The sequence below is a fragment of the Polypterus senegalus genome, chromosome 6 (assembly GCF_016835505.1).
Source record: "Polypterus senegalus isolate Bchr_013 chromosome 6, ASM1683550v1, whole genome shotgun sequence".
Lineage (NCBI taxonomy): Eukaryota > Metazoa > Chordata > Cladistia > Polypteriformes > Polypteridae > Polypterus > Polypterus senegalus.
Genome location: NC_053159.1, coordinates 66,054,129 through 66,078,871, shown reverse-complemented (window position 1 = coordinate 66,078,871; position 24,743 = coordinate 66,054,129). Strand labels below are relative to the sequence as shown.

The window sequence follows — 24,743 nt, the reverse complement described above, 5'->3', positions numbered from 1 at the left end:
TTATAATTCTAATTGAAAGTCTTTAAAAGAACAATGGTCAGAGCTAGAATCAGAAGAATTTAAACCAGCCAAGACATTAGACCAGCAATAACATATTTTAAATCCAGTCAATCTGTGAATTTCCCCTTGGGTATTAATAAAATCTATCTATCTATCTAATCTATATATACTTGTTCAGGTTAAATTTACCCATCTGTTCAATTGGAGCGGAGTGCTTTTTCTTAGCAAGAAAATGATGGTTGACATCCAAAATAGTATTTAGTTCAGTATATAATCTTTCAATTTGTTTTCAAAATACTGAGAGTTCTGTTGATTTTTTTTTTTTAGCAGAGCAGAGTACACTTTTGTTTAGTCAATGCCATTTTATCCCTGGAAAATCACCAGGTAGATATGTTGTGTCATAGATCCCCAAACCCAAACTGCCCTTAATTTCTGTCAACTCTCTATGTATGTGGCGTCACATGAGCAGAAGGAGCATACCTGTACTTGTGGTCTTCATGGGAATGCTTTTGTCCCCAGGAACATCTGAATGAATTTCATAAGTACATTAGGAGCATGAGTTTCTAAAAGTTGTCTTAAAAAAAGCTGAATAAGTTATGAAGAATCCAGTATTCTCAGTTTTCATTTAAGTAGCTACTCGTGTGTTCCCAGGGTGATATATTACTGCAGAGACAGTAACCTAAATAAAAGAAAATATTTCAAGTTATACTAGTCTTTTCATTGTAGAAAATGCCTGTGAGCAGATAATATTATGAACGCTTATTACTATGATTATTTTCTGTTACTCTACTAGTGTTTTATCGGATCACAGAAGAATGATATACTCTTGGCCCAGGCAATCATTGGCTATCCCTAAATTTAAAAAAAAAAGTCTTGAAGGATATTTTATAGGTAGCAGTTACATGAAGATTTGGTAACATCACATGACTTTGTAATTATTCATGTCATACTATGTGAGTGTGCTTAATACAGTGTGGAAGGCTTTAAGATAGCCCTGAACATGGGTAGCCAATCATCCATGACATGTAAACATGTAATAAACCATAGTCGGTCAGGTGGGTCCATTCTTGTTAATTTAAATAACACACTCTTTCATGGTAATAAAGAAATAAAAGATTGCTGTTTACTTCTTGTACCTCTGTAGAAGATTTTAAAAGTGCCCTTGTTAAATATTAGGATATTATTAAGTGTAAATCATGTATTACAAATGGTTTAAAGCACCTAATTGCTCCAAAAAACTCATTGTGTATTTGTTAGGATTTCTTTATTCTCTTTTAAGTTGTGTAGCTGAAGGAGTCCAAACTAGTCACCACCAAGGTATTTTTGTCCATCATAGAGCTCTCTTTTATTAGGTTTGTACATTGTTTTTGCTAGACCTCTTGAAGATGACGTAGTGTACTTCCCTGTCAACAACCTTTCTGCAAACACATTTTCTTTGAATGCCATAGGATGAGATTTTTTCGAGGGGGTAACATTAGTTTTTCTTAATGTAGTAACAAAAATGTGTCTGTTAATTATGTTTTGCTTTGTATAAGTGGATGTATGCTCACAACACAAATGCTACAGGTGTTTCACATGTTTGACATTATTTTTAAGTTTTTGTAGATTGTAAAAGGTCTAGGAGCAAAAATAAGATCAAATTTTTCATCCTTAAGCAAAATGCACGATGCCTGTCAAGTTGTCTTTAACAAATAAGCCTGTTCTTTTGGTAAATGATTGTAATAGACTGGAAAAATATACAAAATACTGCATTGATAATATGGGTTATCACATTCATTTAAATACTTGTACGATTTTGTATAAAAGTTGCTCTCATTTCAGAGTTCTTAAAATCATAACAGATGATGAACACCTACCAGTTTCACCTTTTGCTGATGAATAAATTATCAAACAGACAAAAAATAAAACCTCTCAAGTACACTACTATATATATGTGTGTATGTATGTACGTGTATATATGTATGTATATATATATATATGTATGTGTGTGTGTATATATATATATATATATATATATATATATATATATATATATATGTATGTATGTATATATATATATATATATATATATATATATATATATATATATATGTATGTATATATATATATATTATATGTATGTGTGTATATATATGTAAAAATGCTACAAATACTGCATTCTAGGTTTCTATCATGCAAAGACTTAAGTAAAAAAAAAAAAATAAAACATAACCCAATATCGTGAAAAATGACATCAGTATCCCATGTGACATAAAGGTATATCACTTCTCTCGCAGGATAAGGGCTCCACTATTAAAAACTATCCAGAGTCTTGCCTAAATTGCTTTGACTGGCATTTCAGGGGACTTCACTGGATATGATGTGGCATATTGTAGATCCTGTTTCTGGAGAGCCTTTCACCTTCAGAATGATTTCATATGTGTGAAGGCCAAGTACATAAGTACTTCTGATCAGCTGAAAAGTCCTTTTAGGGGCATCACATTTTGAAATGAAGGTGGAGCAGTCTTAGCATGCAACTGTTAGACTTGCTTCAGTGCCTGGCATTTGGCTGTATTGTGCATTTGATGCATGGTGGTGAGCAGTTAGCACGGACACAGTCTAAAATACTGCATGGTTTTGTGCATTTGTTGTCTGGTATGTTAAGTGGGTGGGTGTGTTAGGATTGGGATCTAGCTGGACTCGCTTTTAAAGTTTTAATTTGCAGTTCTGGGCACAGACTGACTGCCCCTTAATAAGATGTTCATTACCCCAGCGTGGTTACATCAAAATTTTCAGTGCATACAGCTTTGCTTAATATGAGGAGTGTTTTAGGTTAGTAGGCTAGTGAAAATCATATTAAATCCAAATGGGCCTTTTATATTAGGTTGGCCCTGGTTCTGTACAGCAGGAAAAGTAAAACAAGTAAAAGGAAAACTGAGAGCCTGTCTTTTCCATCAGAGTTTGTGTTTTGCTTTTAGTAATGGTAACTGTGGAATGCCTGCAGCTGTTCAGCAAAGGTCAGAAAGACTTAAGTAAACTGTTGTCAAGAGTGAATAGTTAGAAACAGAGAATAACTGCCCTAGAGACACTCCTCAACATTGTACAGATTGCCTTGGAAAAATGTGCCTTATCTGTACTTTGTTGGCACTTTGGCATTTAACCCATTTGAGTAGTACAGACAATATGATATTGCAGGGGCATTCAGTCAGAGCAGCCTGGATTTGCAAGGTACTGCTGTAGTAGTCTAGTGTTTACGTACAATGTTGGGGGCAAAATAGGTTACCAGTGGTTTGGATGATGTGTAATAAGGATCTGGGTTTGGGCACAAAATGGTTGAAACTTGTTGATTTTAGAGGGAAATATACTTTAATCTGTGAAGTTCTCTGGTCAAAGGCATTTGTTTGAAATTTGTCTGTCTTTATTTTGTCTTCTAGAGTGAAAGAATTGAAAAAGGCCAAGGAACTTGAAGACTTGCAAGGTCGCCCCCTAGCGATGTGACATCTTTTTTCAGACTCTTTATTTTTTTGTTTATACCAGAGACATTTTACAAATATAGCAGAGAACAAAACAGTGCAAAGAAAACACTACTACTGCTACAATTTTAAGAGAAAGTGGCAAATCCCGCAAATTTTAAACTTAAAGGGTCTTATCTTCATTGCATTTTTTGCACTTTTTTTAAGGGATTGACTGCTTTCTGTTTCCATTTCATTTGGTATTCAAATGAACAAGGCAGACCTGAGAGGACTGGAGGAGTCCAGAGTTTGGTTGCACCACTGGAGTTAAAACAAAAACAAGAACTTCCTCCACTGCAGGCAGACCAGTACAACCAGCTCCAAATCCTTGGAACTTTGGGAACTGCTCAAGATTTTTTTCTTTTGTTAATTTTTCATTCATTAATTTATTTTTTACTAAAAGTGGCTTCTGTTTTCCATTTTCAAATGAATCTTTAACCAAAAATCATAAAACGTATATATAAAAAAAAAGAAAAAAAAACAATGCATGCACCCCAACTCAGTTACAGCATTAAAACAAAATGCCCCTCTCCTGTCACTGGGAATTGATGGGGGGGCCATTGAATGTAGGTGGGCTTTTAACAGTTAGGGGTGCGGCTTAAGCAGAAGAGGGTACCCTAGATGGTGCCCCCCACTTGTTCGCTGTTTAGCAAACTGTTGTCTTTGTGTCCAGTTTTTGTCCCCCCACAGGCCTGCCTTTTGTGAGTCCCGTGGTGTTGATTTTTACTTCAAGTCGCGGAGAACATTGCATGTGTGTCTCTTGCATGCTGTCCGCTACCTATTTGTCTGTTTTCCCTTGAGACTGTAGTACTTCTGCTTTCCTTGCGGTCCCTGCTTGTTCTGCGCACCTTGTCAGCATCATCTCGGCTTATATATATCTATATATACACACCTGTGTGTGTGTGTGTGTGTGTGCGTGTGCGTGTGCGCGTGTGTGTGAACATGATAGGTTAACAGGTGTCTTACTGTATTTATGTATAAGCTGAAGTCAAAAACTCTACTTCCTCTCTTCCTGCTTTTAACACAATTGTCTTTTTATTGAGTTTTTTTTTTTTTTTTCTTTTTTTCCTCCAAAAGGAACTTTTTTCTTTTCTTCTTTTTTTTTTCTCAAAGGAATGCTCACATGTTTTGCCTTGACATGCTGGGGTCCGATCTTCGGACCTCTGCCATTTGCCCCTGCTGGCCAGACAAATCCATATTTTTGGTTATGCTGTGGTTTCTGTACATACAGAAGGAAGAGGTGGCTGTGAGGAGCTAAGCATTATTTGAAGGGGATTATATTTGCTATATATATATTATTTTCTTCATAAAAGGGGTTAATAACATGGTAAGAGAGAAAACTGAATATTTGTATAGTTTTGTTTGAATGCCTAAGCAGTGTGGATGTATTGTTTGTAAATAGTGTAAATAATTACAAAAGAGATATGTGCATGACCTTTATGACATGAACAAAGTAAAACAAAGCATTAGTGGCTATGGTCTGTAAAATGAAAACAAATATTTCACTATAAAATAATTTTATTTTAAATGTTCTTTAAAAGAGCATTTTGCTAACGCATGACCTTACTGGCAAAAAAAGAAGAAAAAGACAAAAAAGCTACTGTACTTAGATGTAGGAAAAGGCCGAATTATCTTAAAACCAGGGTTATGTTTACATTTGTTTTGGGCTCCCAAGATTTGAACCTTCTTTGCCGATGGTGCCAACTTATGCGAATGCTATATTGCTTAATGAGACAATTACCTTAGAACTTTTGCAGAGCTGATAATCATGAAGTGTTAACAGCCATCCACTCACTCCAGTAAGGACTGGCAAATCAGAACAGAGCATGGGATAGGATGTTGCTTACACAGCAGAGAGGCAACAAACAAACCAGTATAATGCCTTGGAAATATGGGAGTTTAGCTTTCAGAGGGCAGGAACCTGGCTGGTGGGCTGCCCGGAGCAAGACCTGCCAGTGCCTTGTGCTTCTTTCAAATAGGACACAATCACATAGCTTTGAAGTGAGATGTGCACCCAAAATCTAGCACTTGGCTGCCAGGCTCCCACTTCTCCAGGGATCCATGTCTTCAGGACCTTGTAAAACAAAGCAGGCTGTCCCTGGCAAAGCTGCAATTGGACTGACCGGTCTTATTTGGGATGCAGATTGTCTCACAAAAAGAAATTTGAGCACTGTGCTGAAATTTAACTGTAGCCCTCTCTTTTGATGAGACTTGCTGTCCTCTGTCTCAGACCTCATTACCTTTTTTTTTTTTATATATATATATATATATAATAAGTCTGAGAGATCTGCTGGAGTGACATGCCACCTTGTTACAGTGTTACTGCAGTGTTCACGTGGGGTGTCATGAAAATTACTACTGACCCCACCAGGGTTACAAGGTATGCTTGCCACAGGCAAGAGTGTAGCGACTAACCTTGTGAGCTTGTTTTTGTATTTTTGTTGAAAATTTAAAGTCAGTGTTTGACATGGAACAATTTGGAAAGTGTTTTTTTATAGAAAGTGCCTACCCGAGTTAGCTGCGTGGGGGCCTACTGGATATTTGAGAGCTAGATTAGTGTTACGAGATAAAAAGGCAGACCTATCCAAATGCTTGTGTTAAAGAATGGTATAGTTGCTTTTGATCTTTCTACACCCCGGTTTTTGTGTGACGGGTGATGGATTTTCAGAAAATGAAAATCAGAATGTCGGAGCTCTCAGAAGACTGTAGGCAGACCCCTTCAAAGCTACATGTTGCTCAGGGCACAATGTATGAGGCAAGACGTGACTGCAAATGAAGCTCATTTTTGAGTGATTGAGGTGTGTTGATGGAGGGCCTAGAGGATAGTGTTAGCACGTTTTACAGGTGCCTGGTGGACAGAATGACACTTAGAGGACAGTACCCCAGTAGGGTGATTTAGGGTGGCAAGATACCCGTAGGACTGCCAAGACAAGACAAGTAAAACACCCTTCCATTGGCTGGTTCATCTCCAGGGGTTATAAAGCTGGGACTGCAAACTGTTCTTATTTCATTAGAAATGTTTTCATTTAGCAGCAGAAATTAGAAGGGTCACAGAAACCTTTGTCCATCTTTTTTGTCATGCGTTTTATTATCATCAGAGTCGTTTCATTTTGGATGTTTTTGGTCATTCTCGTGTAGGGTTCAGGTCTATGGAAGGGTCATTGATTTACAGTGGATACCCTTCCACTTCCCCATAAAACACACAGCATAATGTTTAGAACAAGATAGCACTCTGTAAGAGGAATCCTGATGACCTTTCTGGTTTTGACCACTTGTGATCACAAAGCAATAACATTTCCAAAGGTGGAGCCCTCTGTTTTATCTACATATGTATGTCATCTATACTGGTGTGTGTATGTGTATATAAATATATATATAGACACACACACACACACATATAGGTGGACAGAAGATGGGCGCTCCTCTTATGCAAATGCCGCAGCGGTATTCTAGGACTAGCACTCCGTAGATAGCAACATCCGGATTTCATGAGACCCTTTCGTGTTGCATGTTTCTCACCAGTTCGGATCAGTAGCTGCCCAGCGGCTTCAAGTCGGGGCCCCCGACACTTTGCATGTTAAGCTAGTGTAGAACTCTCTTGACTCCCTTCTTTCTCTCATTTTCCCAGCCCTCTTTCTCCCTGTCTCTCTTCATTCTCGTCTTTTTCATTTCCTTACCCTTTCAGTCTCTTTGCCCCTTCCCACCTTTCTCTTATCCTTTACTCTAACTCTCTCCTAAACTTTGTCTTGGCCATCTCTTCTTTCTTCCTGTCTCTCTCTCTCTGTTTACTCTCTTTTGTAAGTTTTATTTTTGTAATTGTGCATGTATAAGCGTCACTGAATCAATGGAGATGTTAAAAAAAAAAAATTCAGCTGCTGAAGCCATGCAAACATTTTGAATTGCCCTTAAATTATGGAAGATGTTTTCTGAATGCTTTATATTCTTTCTGCTGTAAAATAAAATTAAAAAAAAAAACACAAAAGAAACTTTGCTCAACATCCTTTGAGTCTTTATTTTCATTCACCAATGCCTCCACCCTGACTGGCATCTGTAATAGCAGTGGTCTCAAGTTGGATCAGTTATACTTGGTTACAAGGAGGTCTATGTGTGCTATTGTCTGAAAAGAGGTCCAAAATAACCAGAGTTACAACTTAGAAATGACAGATGGCAGGGTCAAGGCTACTAGCTGAATGCAAATTCATCTCTCCCTTGAACATGAAAAAAATTAGTACAAACTCTATTGATCCTTGAGCGTTAAAAGCAATGATTATTACCAGAAAATCTGGCCGTGCTATTGAAACAATTTAATGAAACAAGAAAATCACTTAACGTTGGAAGCTTCTTCCGATTGTGGCTTTAGTGGGAATGAAATCCACTTGCTATAGCGGCACCCCAGGGGAGCAGTCATGAAGCCCTGTTTTGAATCCAGAACCATTTTAAATGAAAGCAGAGTTCACTTGAAACTATGCTCGAAACGGAGGCTCTGGGACTGAAGACTTTACATTTAACAACAAAAATAAAAAACTGATTTAGAAACTCGGGATGACCCAAAGGCAGTTCCTTTGCTCTCACTTACCGATAACCGAATTAAGTCCTCTTAGACCAGAAAATCTTCTTCGTTCACCGCTCAACAAGCAGGAATGAAATCAAGTTGGAGTTCCAGTTCAACGTGTAATCGAAACCTCCATCCAGTAGATGGCACCAGCAGCTCGTTGTCGGAGATTTCCATGTGCCGCTCAATCAGAAAGAAGAAGAAAGTGTGCGGCTCGCCCCAAATCGGTGCCCCGCCCCTCGGCCTTACGCGGACGCTGCTGAGTTTAGACTTGAAGAGCAGAAGCCGAGCGAACGACTGTCAGATCCGTCATGTGAGTATTAAAGCGACGCGGAGGGTCTCTCTGGTTTGGGAATCTTGTGTCAACGACCGATACTCGAGGAAGACTCAAACTTTCGACGATAAACCCCAAGTGTATGCGAGGACTGCCAAAACGCCCGGCTGACAAACGGGCCGACGGTTCCTCGCTGTGGAGTACCGCTTAAAGAAGCACCAAAACGAGCTTTCGTTCCTACTTTTTTTTTTTTGCTAGTTGGCTTCCTGCCATGTTGTCCCGGTTGACTTAGCCCGCATGTCTTCTGGAACTTCCATGGAGAATTTCCCTTTTTTCTACGTCAAGTTTCGAGTGCACTGAAGATATGGGAGCGTCCAAAGATGAAAGTTTGAACAACTGTGCCACGTTAGAGAATTCATGTGCGAGTGGCCTCACTCCAACTACAATTGTTAGTGTGTTAGTCAATCAATAGGTAGTCCCCAATTTAATTTACTACCCCGTCTTAGAATCTAAGAAAGGTTCGGAGCATGATAAAGTGACGGGACAACTTAGCGTTGCAGCCAAAAGCACCCAGGGCAATGGGTGGGGATTGCACGTTAACCCATTGTGTGTGTTTTTTTTCTTTAGGAACTTCCCATGTGTCCAAAATCAGTGCCCTTAGATTAAGTGGCAGTTCTGCGGACACAGTTATGTGTGGCACTCAGCAGGCCTTATTGCTACCTTAGCACCTAGTAAAGCTCCAGCTCCATGGGATCAAATAATCGAACTGGCAAGCCCTGTTGTGGGGATGGATGTGTCACCTGTATTTACAATTTAAATACTTAAATGTAAGATTTAACCTTGCAATTAATATAAAATCATTTGGAACAGAGTGTCATTTATGCAGTACAATCTTTGCATTGAGTTAAACAGGTTAGAAAAAGAGAGGACTGGTTATTCACTCTTTTACTGGCCAAAGTGGGAAATTTGGTTTTTCCCAACATATCTGTGAAAAACAAACTAAACAAACGCATTCATTCATCCTTTGCTTGTGTCTCCAGCTGTTTTCTGGACTCTGCTGCTTTTCCTAGATGCTTGGGCGCCTCCCCAGATGGAACATTAGCCCACTGTAAGAGCCAGTATGACCCTACAGTTACAGTGCCTAGAAAAAGTGTTCACGTTTCATTGTTACACAATATTGAATCACAGTGGACATAATTTCCAGCGACGTCGGGATTTGTATTTCTTGACTGGAAGAGGTGGGGATTCTCTTAGATGTTGACATTAAAGAGTCTCATTCTGTTGGTTTAAATTGAATATAAATATAAAACACAAAGTAATTGATCACATAACCCCTTCAAGTCAGTGTTTAGTGTGTGCCCCTTTGACAACTTTGAATCTACGCACTGCCACTTTTTCTCAGTTCTTGGCAAAACTGCTCAAGCCCAGCCTGTTTTCACGGGGATTGTGAGTGAACAGCCTCAGTCAGGTCAAGCCACAAATTCCCAGTTGGATTGAGATCTGGACTCTGACTTGGCCACATCTGGACATTGGCATTTAATTCCTGCATAGCTCTCGGTTTATGCTTGGGATTGCTGTCTGATAGGAAAACAAATCTCCCAAGGTGTGGGATTCTTGCAGACTGTTATCAAATTTTCCTCCTCTATTTTCCTATATTTTGCTGTATTCATTTTTCCCTTCACCTTCACAAGCTGATGATGATGGGAATGATGGGAATTATGTGTTGTCGGCAATGTGAAGTGTTTGGGTTACGCCAGACATGGAGTTTAGTTTAATAACCATAAAGCTCCATATTGGTCTCGTCAGCTTCTTCCAGCTGACATCAGAGTCTCGTATTTGCTTTGCCGCACATTTCAGCCACGTTGTCATTTGTATTTTTTGGCTATCTTTTTGCCACACTCCCATAAAGCTGTGACTGGGCAGCAGTTGTTTGCGCAGTATCTCATTATTATAATAAAAAAATCTTGGGATGAGAGACGAGACGTGACTTTCTCAGAGAAATGCTTTCTCGTCCCGTGAGGTGAGACTTTGTGCCAAGAGATTTAATCATGCCGGGGCCGGAAATAAGACAAAGAGTAGATGGAAAAAGTAGAATGTCGTAAAGAATTAAAAAATGTTGGCACGATACACAGGCAGAGCAGGTTAGAGGTAGTGGAAGTATGAAAATTCGAAAGTCTCAAAAAAATGATACTAAAGATCGCATTAGCACAAACAAACAAATTATTACTCTGTGAAATAATGGAACAGCGAAAAGAGATCAAATATATTGTTTGGATTTCAACTTTTAAGTCGGAGACTTGTAGATTGTCTAATTCGTGTTGCCATCAGGGAAAAGTAGTGTTTCTTCCCAAGGAAGAGGCGTATGCGTGAGAATTAAAAGATTTATTGTTTGGCAAAAGTGAAATCCTGCAAGAGAAAATTTATGCAGAGAGATTTGGAAAAGTCCTACCCACATCTAAAACATTTACAACCAAACATGGTTCAATCATTTCTCGTTTGTGTGAATGCTATTGTCAGACACAGTTCGTGTAGAGAGAAAGAAATGATATTCACTCACGAGCAGTTACATGTTACGTTGTCAAGATGCAATTCCAAACACAGAATCAAAATTCATTGCAATATTGACGAAAAGGTAAAAGCGAAAAGAGATCGAATGTATGGGCATAGGTGATATGACAGAAGTCTGTAGATATTGTTCGGCTTTAAACGTTAAGTCAGAGACTTGTAGATCATCTAATTCGTGTTGCCATCAGGGAAAAGTAATGTTTCTTCCAAATGAAGAGGCGTATCCGTGAGAATTAAGATTTGTTGTTTGGTGAAAGTGAAATCCACAGACGCAAGCGGCAGAGACGCAAGGTTGCTGGTGCATAGTGCTGGCAGGGGGGTTGACGAGCGAAGCCCCTCTAGTCTCCAATATTAACCACTGTAGCTTGTAACTCCTTCAGAGTTTGCAAAAGTCTCTTGGCGGCTTTCCTCACCAGTCACCTTTACACAGTCACTTGGTGTTTGTGGACCGTCTGCTGTGAACAGAGTTACAGCTGTGCCATACTCTTTTTCCATTTCTTCATGATTTAATAAACTGCGGGTCCAGTCACTTGTATATTTTCTTGTCTCTATCCCTTGAATTGTGCTTTTCACAGAGTCGCTGGAGTTTTTATTTGTCTTCATTGTATGGGTTAGCCCACCATACTGAGTCATCACAAGTTGGACCTTGCTGATAAGAGGCATTTATACTACAATCAACTGAAACCCTCGATAGGTGGTCACCATTGAACTGAATATGTGACCTGTAAAACCAGCTGACTGCACCAGTGATGACTTAGGTGTGTGTGTGTGCTGCATTACAGTGGGTTTTGTTGTGCTTAATCTCTGTAGTTAATTTAGATCAGTGTCTTTCTGGTGTTCTAATCCACTTTTTCCCATTCAAGTCTCTTTGTGAACCAATCCCCCCTTGGTCAATAGAGCATTTATCACCAATTCAGTGGGATTGTCAGAGTGGTGACCCACCACGAGCCACTGCCATTACAAACAACAGGCACTCATGACCCACTGGCGGCAGCCCGTAACTCAAAAGTGGTTCATGTCCCAGTGGTTGAGAAGCACTGATTTAGGGGAGTTTACCAAGATGTGCTTTCGCTTTGATATTTAAAAAAAAAAAGGTGAATGAAATCCTCTGTGATTCAGTTTTGAATGCAAATAAAATGTGTAAAGTTCTAAGAAGCTGAATGCTTTAATAGGTGCCGTATACTGGGCCAGTTACCCAAACGCACACGTTTTCTATGTGGGAGAGTGTCCGGGAAGGACCCACGCAGACATGGACGACACGCCAAGTCCACACAAGCAGGACCCTGACTGGGACTTCATCTTGGGCCTTGGAGCTGTGAAGCAGCAGTGCTTACCACTGTGACACCTTCAGTCAAGCAAACTGTTTGTTGTGTGAAATGACTTGCTTAAAGCTGGCATTGGAGTTTACATGACACACAGCTTTTAAATATAATTAATGAATGATCCAAATGTACGAAGTAATGAGGAGATGTTTGCTTAAGGACAGGTGGCACTGTGGTCAAGTCTGGGAAGCATTCACCTGTTAACAGTTAGCATTCTACAGCAAGCACCCAAACGATGCCCATCACATTAAGTGCCTTGTACAGTTCTCCGTATAGCACTGCTGGGTAAGGTGACTTGCTCAGTGTCACATGATGGGTCGGTAATAGCAGTGAGCTGCCCATCTTTGTAATAAACGGCCTGGACATGCTGTCAAGACAGGGGTCATTTTCAAGGGGATGTTATGCTTACCTGTGCTTAAGGTTGTTCTGTTTCTGATTTTTTTGTGATTAGAAGCCTCCTGTCTAAAGGTTAAATTAAGTGAGAAATGAACAAAATGGCGGTGATGATAACGGCGTCACTATGGTGCAACACATTTAAAATGTGACTGCCATTATGCCGCGTACATAACTTCACCCAAGCTGTGCTAAAATAAGAGTCGCTCCTCCTGTTTTCAGTGAGGCATTCTTCACATTTGCCTAGGAGATCTTCCAGCGCTTGGGAGCCCTGTTACCAAAGCCTGCCCCACATGCGTACTGGAGACACATGATAGCCTGGGTCTGTTCCACTGCAGTAGGGTGCGCGCGCTTTGGTGCGTAATGTTTTGTCCAGAGCACCACATGTGGCAGGGCTCCATACCAGATGGAGAAAGAAGACCAACACAGCAGAGAGCCGATCCAGGGCCTTGTGTATAAAACTTGCTTACGTTTAAATGTGTGCGTAAGCCATTTCTTATGCAAAAGTCAGGATTTATAAAAGACAAACTTGACATGGAAAATGATTTTTAAGTTATGGAAAATTTGAACCATCTGTAAGTCCTATGCAAACATTTTTTTGGCCTTGGCATTTTAGTGACCTCAGGAGACAAGATAGCGAGGGGAGCAGAAAGTCTCATTTCAATGATGCATCAGTGACGTTGTGACGTCCATCCATTTTCTAAACCCTGTTGTTGTAAACCTGTAACTGAACAGGGATTGTGTGATTTCTGCATGATGGCCTCTTAAATGTCGGCTTCAGTTCACCACACGACTCCAAGACGATGGCCTTACGAAGACTAAATTAGCGTATAAGTCAGTCATCATCACGAAAAAGGACACCTACTATTAGCAATATTTAATTGTGTGTTTAGGTTTGTCTACCTATTTTAATTGTGGCAAAATAAAGCACTTGAAGAAGTAAAAATGTATGCATATGTCATATTTGGATGCAACTTAGTTAAGTGATTTGAAAGGTAGAACATTTTCTGTTATTTGCTTCAGCAGACAGAGACAGATGACATTTTTGTTTTTTAAATATTTGGTCTGATGTGGCCTTGAGATTTACTCAGAATACCATCAAGTCTTTTGTGCAGAATACCAAGAAACTGTTTGGGTGTGTAAAAGAAGAAAACACTATAGGCCAAGTGTTCAACTTGAAATAACCTTTCTGAAGATTAACTAAATCTGTAATTGAAATTGTATGAAGTCTGCTTTAAGGCGATTTAGCATCATCAGCTCACCTCCCCTGCATGTCTTTGGACAGTGGGAAGACCCATGCAGGTGGACTCCTTACAATGAGACTGCAACACTTCTGCTATGTCATTATGTACCAAATTTGTTGGTTAACATATTTTGCCTTATAAAGTGATGGTAAAAATACAGTTTATTTGAGAAGCATAGCACCTACTGGAGCAACTCCTTACACTGCATCAGATGTCAGGAATACCTCACGTTCATATTCACTGCAGTTTGGTTTTCTATGTTCTGCCATGCTTTGAAAGTAAAGACGCCACTTAGGAATATGTCCATATTGAACAGTGGCATGCAAAAAGTATTCAGTCCCCTTGAAAGTCATCGTTTCTGCATGACAAAAGGTTTGTGATGGTGGTAGACAAGCCTAATATTGCTTTACCTGAACAGACGGGATCATGGGGGTGGCGTGCACTCTGCGCTATATAGTATGAGAGGCAGATTGTGCGGGATTAAAGTATCACATTTGAGTAATCGAGAGTTTCACGTATGCATAGAGGCATGTAAAGTGTCCCGATCCCTCTTTTCTCTTTAATCGTGTCTCTTTCCATGCACAGAAAATCCTCTTTTTGTAATTGGTAGAGTTTTTCAAGTCAAGGCTATTCGGTGCACGAGTCATTAGCATTGCGTGCTTTGGCAGACACTCTGCAAGCAAAAAGCAAAATTATTAGCAATACTTAATAAGTTGCTTTTATAGAGCGCCTTTCACAAACCCAAGGTCGCGTTACATACAGAGTAAAGAAAAAAAAATCTCATAGAAGAGGAAAGTTTTGAGTTGAGATTTAAAGGTGGAGAAAGATGAGCAATCTCGGAGAGACTGAGGAAGAGAGCTCCAGAGTTGAGTGGCCATAACCCAGGGTGGAGAGTCTGGTGTGTGGGACAGTAAGGAGATCACTGCTCGAGGACCTGAGAGAGCGACAAGGAGTGTAAGGAGCTATGAGCTGTAACCAGTGAAGTTGGGAGAGAACAGAGGAGATGTGTGGCTGAGGACTCTGGCTGTATAGATTGTGCAGGGAGGCCGATGACGAGGGAATTGCAGTAATCAACACGAGACATTATGAAACAATGAACCAGAGTCTGAACATCATTAAGGGACAGAAATGGACGGGGCGGGGAATGTTGCGGAGAAGACAGAATGAAATTTTGGCTTAGAAATCCATATTAAGTACATACTTACATGTAGAAGTACTTGGAGCTTTTAACCATCGTTCAAATATATTCAGACATTTGCTTATTTTTAATGAGTATTCAGTCCATACTTTGTATAATTTGTCAGCCCTCGACATTGTCGTTATTAATGGGGTCTTTAAATACTGTCTGTTTCACAGTTTCTAAACGCTAAAATAGATCAACATCCCCAGACCCCCAAGTGAAGCTAGCTAGCTATCTGTCTGTCTGTCTATCAGCGCATGATCAGAATAGCCGGCTGTAGTCCGCACAGCAGCCAAGTAGTTTACACTATGAACAACTGCTTTTCAGAAGTTTTTAAAGATAACCTAATCTACGGTAACATTGTAAATTTGTCATGCAAACAACATAGCAATTAAAAATGTGCTGCCGTACTTCTCTAACATTTTCAGTTTTTACAAAAACAGGCTGAGATGCACATTTATGCAGCCCATTCAGTTTTTTTTTTTTACAAAACCCGTTTTGGAAGTGCCAACGCAGAATGCAGCCACTGACGTGTGTTAAGATCTGATCTTTGTTTAAAGTGAGGATCAAACACAAAGGTGTGTCACATATACTGTAGTCTAAGCATGTACGTCCATTATTTGTGACATAACTGCTTCTAAAATGGAAGAGTAAGTTTACTGTTGGGTAAAGAAAAGACAAAGTACTAAATCTTTGCTGGCTACGTTTGATTACACTAGCGAATATTTTGATCCATTAGTTGGATTGTAAAAGAAAATACATTTGAAATTAAACAAAAAGTACATGAAAAGGAATTTTTCACCAAATAAACAGATTTGTATAAAAATTTTTTTTTTTTTTTAAGAACTACATGTACTTATTTTAAACAAAATACTGGTTTTATACAACATTTATATAAAAATACATTGAAAGTAAATAGTAATAATTAGAAATAAAACATTTAGTAGCACATCTGCCTCTGATTGTGCAACAAACCACACAAGATTTCCTTATAAACACTAATGTTTTCAGTACATAAACTAAACTCACAATTTGGCTGATGTTTGCAGAATCGCTTTAAACACACACTTCAAAATTAAGCTTGCAATTTAAGTTTTTATTTATTGTGTTTTCAACTTCTGGCAGAGCATCATACCATCTAAATATCTGACTACCATAATAGTCCACCACAGATGAATCTGTTGGACCGTTGTGACTTTATTAGAGTCCTCACAGTAATGTTTGGAATTGGTTGTCATATATTGGAGGAATATCCAGATTATATCCCTTTTGCAGCAAAGCAAGTGGGTTCATTTGTGTGAAACTAAGTTCTTCCTTTGCTATCCAATATGCCGAGTTTATTTTCACTGAAAGTTTGTATCTTTTTGCATCATCATTCATCTTTTTTGTGTCCGGAAACCTTTTCCCACCACATGTGCTTTGGCACATTTCTTTGTAGCCGACACACTGTTGCAGCCTGCCGCATGTCATTTGTTAGATTGTCACGCTTTAAAGCTGATCCTGCCACAAAATCTGTTTTACTGGCTACACTAGCCTTGCTGCAGCAGTACTTGCACATTATCACGTTTTCCTCCAGATGGTATAAAAGCCACTTGAAGTCTGATAGCCAACTAGTTTGTAGTTCTCTTTTCCGTCCTGCTCCTACCTTTTCACTCGGAATGAGTGATATGAGTTTCAGTCATGGACGATGTGCTGTGGGATTCACCGCTGCACCATTGTTGAGATTTTGATTTCATTGGCACACAAGACTGAAAAGACACACATGTCAATGCAAGTATGTAATGCAGCACTGTAATTTAGCAGAGTGACTGTGTCAAAAAAAAAAAAAAAAGCAAATATGGCAAGTGAAAATGTTAATATTTACTAGCTATTAGCTAATGACACATATATTTGTAGTTGCCTATCATAAAACTCTTGTCACATATGCTAGTGTTTTATTCACATTGTAGAGGGCTGGACTATGGCTTGAATTATTCCTCACTTCAAACCACAAGTCATGTCAGTATGCCTAGCCTAGCAAACATTGTGTTCATATATCTGTGTAAATAACACTGAAGTAACATTCAGCTTACAGCGATGATGGCGAGCCTGTAACGATATGTTTCATGTTTAAATGCTTGTGCATCTCTGTTGTTTTCTAAAGCTGTACGAGGTCAGATATACACATTTTGCAGCTCATAGCCTTTTTAATATGTTCACAGTAAACTTGGGGACTTGCGTACTGTCTGCCTAATGCAGTAGTGACACAGTTACACGGCACAGCGTACTCAACCTAAAGTAATTGCCACTGTTTTTTATTATTGATAATGACGATTCGTTGTTGCAAGCCCTACTTTTGACGCTGGCATTGTGCACATTCTGTACATGGTTGTGTATATTAACTCCTTAAGAACAAATAACCTACTGTTTGAAATCAAGACTTTTCTCAACTGCACTGACCTCCCCTTTGTTGTTGACCCCATTAGTGTGTACATGAAGTCCGGTGCATCTTGTTGAGCGCTTGTCGATCAAAATGCAGGGGCCTGGTCAGTGTCACTTCTGTCAGTACTGATTAAGTTATTGAGTCCCAGTGATTAATCAGGCTCTAGTGGGCACCCATAACAGCCAGTGATGTAGTGTGACGCCCCCCCCGCAACTCACTTGTTTGATTTATCGTAGACCACTGCCAGAAATGTAGAAGTGGACACTTGTGTGTGCAAGTTGGCCACCATTGAAACTGAAAAATAACAGTGGCTACTAGAAGAGAAAGAAATTGACTGTTTTGGCCACTGCAAATGGAGAACAAGATAATCAAACTTTGGAGCCAATGCAGATATCTGAAGAAGAAAAAATGAAAAATGATAGGCTGAGATTGTGGCCGAACCCATCGTAACAAGTGCTCGCTCAGTCACTACAGAGGTTAATGTTGATGGGCTGACAAAACAAGGTGAGATTATGTGGCACAATAGATTTGGGACTGTGATGAAAAGTCGCGAAGGAATCGATAATCAGGCTTCTACTGCTATTTGACATCCTCAGAGACAGCAAGATTCAGAAAGTGCAGCCATTTAACACGCTCACTCACTAGAAATCATGTCAAATCACATAAGGTGATGGCAACTTTGGGACTGAATCAAAAACCAGACAAAAGGGGACTGATACACCACTGTCAGTTGGCGCAAGGGGTGCTGTAGGTGCTTCATTTATATGTTGTGATTTTGAACACCACATTGGATTTGAATTGTGTCCATTTGGATTGGACCAATACAAACATTTTGAGTTTGGTGTCATGCCAGCTTTCAGACTTCAGTGCCAAACCAAATAACAGGTCATTAAAACCCCATCTCACAGCCCTACCTGCTTTGCAGTTCATTATAAATGGGGGGGTGCCCCCTTTGTGTATCCAGAACGTTTATATTAATATTTATGTTGAAAGAACATTGGGGGTGTATTTTACAGATGCAGTCGTAGTAATAAATGACCGTCCGTGAGGTGCTTGAAAAGTGCAATTTACTTCACTGGTATGGTACTGTTTTAAAAAATGAGTCTTTCGGTTCTTTTCAGGTGCCAGCGTACCACACAACTCTAGTATCCAGCAGTGCTGCTCTTTCACATTAAGTTTAGTGAGATAACAGGAATGTTAAACCTTTTAGTCCTGGATGCCTACGATGACTGCAGGTTTTTGCGCCAGCCATTTTCTTATTGAGACACCCATTACTTAGAATAGAATGTAGGCTTCATTAGTTTCACTTTATAAGATTCAGAGCCCTTATTTGCTGTGTTCTGTCTTTAAATTAACATTTCCAGTTTTTAGTTGCATTCCATTTTCTTAGGCAGATACCAATTAACAATGAACAGAACCAGGAGCACCCCAGCTAACTTTGTCCCGTTTACAGATGTGTGTAGTCCTAATATAATAAAATATTTAAAATGATACATCAAAAGCGACAAGGGAATAATTGAGCCATACAACAAATGGACAGTATTCAATTTTAGAATGGTCTGACATGCCAGAACTGGAGCACTAATAAACTAAATATGCTAATGTGAGGTTTTACTGACTTCAAAAATTGTCTTCCAATTAAGAAATTGGTTGGAATGAAAACCTGCAGTTCCTTCAGCACTTTTATTTAAATGTGTGTATTACAGAAAATACATCAGTGTGACCATATGATGGGGGAGTCATAGCAAAAACATCTCACTTACATGTAAAAAATACCTTTTGTTCCAGTTTGATAGCCATACATTTTCCTGGTCTGGCTTACTGACCCCAAATGCATCATGGTAGCAGACTGGGAGCCACTTTTAAGGAAGTATCAGCATGATATTGTAGCATAGTGTGTGTAGATGAGAGTCATCAAATGGGTTGTGGCAGCATATCGTGAGATATGGCCTCTGCACTGATCACCACAGTACTTTTAATATCTGTCCGGTCTGGAGGGGATCCTTACAACAAGAACAATTGATTTTTGCATTAACGCCAGTCCGGTAGTCTCTGCACTACAGGTATGCACATTCCATTTTCTTCTTCTCCCACAAAAGTTGCATCGTGCTTCCAACTGCATTCCTGTTTTACCCTCTAAACGTGACATGAGTCGAGCCTCAGTGGATTCATAAAACAGGACAGTCTATTGGGGACAAGAGGATAAAAAACCTACTCCAACCAGTAGTCATGTACCACAATGCCTGGAATGATCCATCTGAAAACTCAGTTTTAAAGAAAAATGTGATGCCACCGTGTCACTGATGTTACATGCTTTATCTTCTTTTCTGACTGCAGGCACTTTTATAGTGAAACAGTATTTTTTTTATTTTTGCTTTTCAGAAGTAACTTCCCAGATGTTCACCTACATTGTGAGCACAAGCTACTGGACACATGAAAAAAGTCTTCTTGTGTCGGTTCACAACTCTAAAATTTATAACAAACTGCAAAAAGGATTTCTAGAGGAAGGCAAACCTCAACCGTTTGTGTTGTTGCCCTGCTACCCAGCATTGGAAATTGGGCATTTGCTTATGATGATGAGCTATACAATATTGGGTCAACAGTCTGTCAGTTTTGTATTGTGTATAATTCATTAGTTTGCCCTGAGCACCATTTTAATTTCCTTTTATTGCTTCTGCATTTTAGGAGGCATGCCAGTTTTCAGCTCAGGATGTCCAGGTCAAATGTGGCTGTGTCCCAGCGTCGAGCAGCTTCTAAAAATATGTGGTTTATCTTTCAGGTCAGGTCAGACGCCAGGTGCTCCTGATGTAACGCCTGGGGCCAGTGGGAACCGCAGGCTGCAGCAAACCCAGGCACAAGTGGATGAGGTAGAATGAGGGTTTTTGTTATTGGGTTGTGAGATATAACATGGGGTGTCCTGCTGACAGGATCAGACATTTATTAAATACACAGATGACTCCTGAAGAGCACATTTGGGTGCAGCCTGTCAAAGAGTTTGTTTCTGGGGTCCTCCTGTGTCTGTCTTCTTCATTTGTTATCCTTGTGTTTACAGGTGGTGGATATCATGCGGGTGAATGTGGACAAAGTGCTGGAAAGAGACCAGAAACTGACCGAACTTGATGACCGTGCTGAAGCTCTCCAGGCTGGAGCATCCCAGTTTGAGGCCAGAGCTTCAAAACTGAAGAGGAAGTACTGGTGGAAGAACTGTAAGGTGGGTGATGTTCGATACAGGCATAATGAGCCAAAAGTTATCGAATAACCACTTTTTATGTATAGTGTAAGATCAAGGAGTTGAGTGTAATTTTATTTGATTGATGTACTGATTATGGCATTTGATTCCCATGTAAAAATGATACAGTTCTAAAGTTTGACCTGTTAGAGGGTTGCCTTAGCTGTTGAAGTTGGTTGGTGGGGCTTGAACTTTGACAGTACATGATGATAGGCTGCAGTGTAATTTCCTGCATCTTTGCTCTTTTGCAGATGTGGGCCATTTTGATTGCAGTGGCAGTCATCCTCATTGTCATCATCATAAGTGAGTCTATTTTTGTCCATCTGGGGATAGAGGGCCCAGCTCTTTTATTTTAATGTCTTTCCTTACACCCCTCTTACCCATCTTCCTCTTTGTTTCTCTTTCTCGGCCCCTCACAGTCTGGACACAGGTGTGAAGACTTGTTCCTGAGGCAGCCAGGGATGCCAGTGGACTGCACAGCTATTGCAATGATATCCAAGATGTTGAGCCTTTTGCCTTATCTGTTTTCTGATTAATATGTCTGATTTTGAATGTGGACACCAGCTGACTTCCATTTGTTATCAAAGTAATTTTTGTGAAAGTGTGTATCAGGTCCTTCCATGTAAGCAAAAAGCCTTCCTTAAGGTCTGTTAAGTGCAGTATAGGCCAAGGGCATGGTGGGAGTGGGGCAGGCCTTAAAGGAGGGGCAAGAGTATTACTTAGACCTCCTGAAAAGAATCTTGAATATAACATGCCTCACAGAGACCCCATGTCCATGACGTGTCAGGTTAGTGCCACCAGTTTACCTAGTGCCTTGAGTATTATGTCATTGTGTTACTTATGTCCAAGTGTCTTTCTATAGCAAATGTGCCTTAGTATGTCTACCAGTGTGCCTTTATTGGTATCCCTTGGTAAGTGGTCAATGTCTTAACACAGTCGCTTTGGTCATCATTTGGCTCCTGCCTCAGAAAGAATCTTTTGTGTGGGGAGGGAACTCAGTATTCATTTCTTCCATTCTGCCTCCTGGCATCAGATTAGTAGGTCATGTCATCTCTGCCGTCCCGCATTTCCCATACCTGATTAAAGAACCTTGGGGGTCCAACATGTTTTTCAGCTGCTTGGCTGCATCCACCAATGGGACACGTTAGGCCTGCAGTAGAGGGCTCAGCAGTTCAGGCCTGGTGTGTCCTTTGGTTTGGATGCTTAATGTTAGGCCCTTCTTTCTCTGCTATGCTTTGTAAGTGTTATTTCAATTGATGTCAGAGTCACTTGGGAAACCAGTTTTATTAAGCACAGTTGGCTTGGAATTCTTCATGTGTTTCCAATTACGGGGTGATGGTCCAGACTGAGTAATGTGACCACTGCTGTGACTGTAAGACATACCAAAGAGGAATGAAGAGCATCTTTAATTAATCATGCTTATACCCCAGAAGACAAATGTGGATGCCCAGATTTGTGATTGTGTACAATCCTTTGCACTGCTGTGGCTCTTCAGCCCCTCTCTGTTTTGTCACACGGCCACACTTGGCAGTGGTCAGAAGATGACTGCACTCATTGTGTCTGGAGGATTTGATTTTAGTCAGTGTTTCTTGGTTAACTCAGTTTAGCACATTAAAAATGAAAATTTTAAGTTGTTATTACACTGTCTTGTTTTTCTGCACTTTTGAAATTCGGCCCAGAGAAGGCAAAGCCTCTGATCTCTGGAAACAGAACACTCCCAGAAAATATACTTGAATGTTTGTCAGGGGGAGCTGGCCTGATGGAAGATGCCCCTTTGTGCCATATGCTTATTTTCAATCAAATTAAAGTTTTTATTTAAAGTGTTCCTGTAATGGTGGTTTTACTTGGTAAGAAGCAAGTGCATGTCAACAAGTATATAGTTGTGGTATCTGTGGTAGACATTGCTGTTCAGGGATGAAGGGCAATATTTTGATACGATTGTTTGCTGCTTATGTACTGTTGTCACAAGAGCCATGTTACTGTGGTCATATACAAGCCTTGAACTTTTGGGTTAGTGTTAGCACCCTAATGAGTTGTGAAAAATCACTGTGCCTTTATCTTGCTTAACCCAACAGCGATGATTTTTTTAAATGTTCAAAATAGTGAAGAGCTTATCCCCCTTTGAAGGTGTCGGTAGGCTTCACTAGTCATTTACCCTTATGGTGCCTGATGGACTTTCAGCTCCCAGAAGTAGTAGGGTGTCATACCGCATTAGCCATTATGGATGCAATGAGAAGTCAAGCAAACGGTACACCTTTTATTGGCTAACTAAAATCTTTACAAAATGCAAGCTTTCAAGGCAACTCAAGATATAATCATTGACCCCAATCTTCACCTTTTTTCTCCCCAGTAAGTCTTTCCCTGCTTACACTCAAGATGTGCATGGTCTTGATCATTTCCATTGCATATCATCTTCTCTACTACTCTGGGAGAGGTGCACACTGGACTACTAGAGGCAAGCACCGGTGTTGTTTTTTTCTTTTTCTTTTTAATCGTTCTTACAGAGCACACTATTCCAGATATGTTACAAAGCATACAGACTTAAATCAACATTGTAAGATCATGTGGTACATAACATATTAACTAGGAGAATTTTGGAAATGTCCACGGTGTTGTGAAAAACGTATTTGCCCCTTTCCTGGTTTTCCTGAATTCTTGCTTATTCATAGCACTCGATTATTTCTGATCTCCAAACAAATTTAGTATAATACAAAAAACAACCTGAGTAAGCACAATACATAGTTTTTAACATGGTAGTTTATTTAAGGCAAAAGGTTCAACAATACCTTTCTCACCCATGTGAAAGAATAATTGCCCTCAAAATACTTGTTGTGGCATCTGTAGTAGCAACAACTGCAATCAAACACTTTTCTTTGGCATCATTGTGGAGAAATTCTGGCCCCCTCTACAGAATTGTTTAATTTCAGCCACATTGAAGAGTTTACAACTATAAAGTTCTTAGTGTAGGTCTTGCCACAACATCTCAATGGGGTTCAAGTCAGGACTTTTAACTTTTTTTTTTTGGTAAACATTCAAATGTGGACTTGATCTTGTGCTTCAGATTATTCTCCTACTGCATAGCCCAGTTGTGCTTGAGCTTCAGATCACAAACTGATGACTGGGATTCTCCTTCAGTACTTTCTGGTAGTGAGCTGAATTCATGCCTCTCTCACTTATTGCAAGTCACCCAGGATTTGAAGCAGTAAAGCATCTCCACACCGTGACACACTACTGCCACCCAGTTTGACTGTGGGTGTAATGTTCTTATTATGGAAAGCTGTGTTAGCTTTGCGCCAAATATAACGGGACCCATAAGTCTTCCATAAAGTTCCAATTTTCACTGAAAGCTCCAAAAAACATTATCCTGAAAGTTTTGTTGATAATCAATGGGTATTTTTGGCAGATGTTAGACATGCCTATATGTTCCTCTTGTCTAGCAGTGTTTTTTTTTTGCCTTGTAATTCTTCCATGAATACCATTTTCCCCCTGTGTCTGTCTAATGGTGGAATCATGAACACTGACATTAACTGAGCTTGGAGAGACTTGTAATTCCTTAGATGGTCTTCTGGGTTCTTCTCTGACTTTTTGGAGTTTTCTAGGTGTTCTTGGAGTAATTTTGCTATGCCAGCCACTCCTTGGTGGAATTACCACTGTTCCAAGTTTTCTCCATTTCATGGTGGTTTGCTGGCGTCCCAGAGACTTAGAGGTTGCTTTGTGACCTTTGCCGTACTGATATATATTTCACTAACTTTTTCTTGGGTCTTCTGCAACTTATTTTGATCAAGACGTGATGTGCTGCTTATAGAGACCTTCACATTGCTGGAAAGGTTCTGTTGAGCTGATGTTTAGATTCAATATGGCTGTCAGTTCTCAAGCTTGGGTGTCTCTAGACTATTTTAACCCATTGTTTAAATGTGTTCATTAGTTGATTGCATGACTAAGGGTGTGATAACATTTTCACACAAGTGATAGAAATGTTGGCAAGCTTTTTTCCTTCAGTTAATCAAATTGTTGTTTAAAAACCACACGTTTGTTCAGGTTGTCTTTTGTATTATACTAAATTTGTCTGGA

At 39.8% G+C, this 24,743-nt stretch overlaps 2 protein-coding genes across 9 annotated transcripts in view; both read left to right on the top strand.

The window, feature by feature from the left end:
- Positions 1-4,762, top strand: part of LOC120531118 (calmodulin-binding transcription activator 1-like) — a 202,265-nt gene extending 197,503 nt beyond the window's left edge. For all 8 annotated transcript variants that reach the window (XM_039756226.1, XM_039756225.1, XM_039756224.1 and 5 more), the window contains one exon: positions 3,414-4,762. In XM_039756226.1, the coding sequence (XP_039612160.1) occupies positions 3,414-3,446 (33 nt within the window). In that variant the 3' untranslated portion in view covers positions 3,447-4,762. The remainder of the gene's footprint in view (positions 1-3,413) is intronic.
- A 3,497-nt stretch (positions 4,763-8,259) lies between these two features.
- vamp3 (vesicle-associated membrane protein 3 (cellubrevin)) lies at positions 8,260-22,497 on the top strand. The gene is made up of 5 exons (XM_039756235.1): positions 8,260-8,356; positions 20,223-20,310; positions 20,496-20,654; positions 20,924-20,975; positions 21,092-22,497. Coding segments are annotated over exons 1-5 (318 nt in total). The 5' UTR covers positions 8,260-8,354; the 3' UTR covers positions 21,109-22,497.
- The last annotated feature ends 2,246 nt before the right edge of the window (positions 22,498-24,743 follow it).

Bases quoted from the DNA above. Each gene is read 5' to 3' on its own strand.
- vamp3 (XM_039756235.1), top strand. The intron at 20,311-20,495 runs GTAGAATGAGGG...TTGTGTTTACAG, and splicing joins CCCAGGCACAAGTGGATGAG to GTGGTGGATATCATGCGGGT. The intron at 20,655-20,923 runs GTGGGTGATGTT...GCTCTTTTGCAG, and splicing joins ACTGGTGGAAGAACTGTAAG to ATGTGGGCCATTTTGATTGC.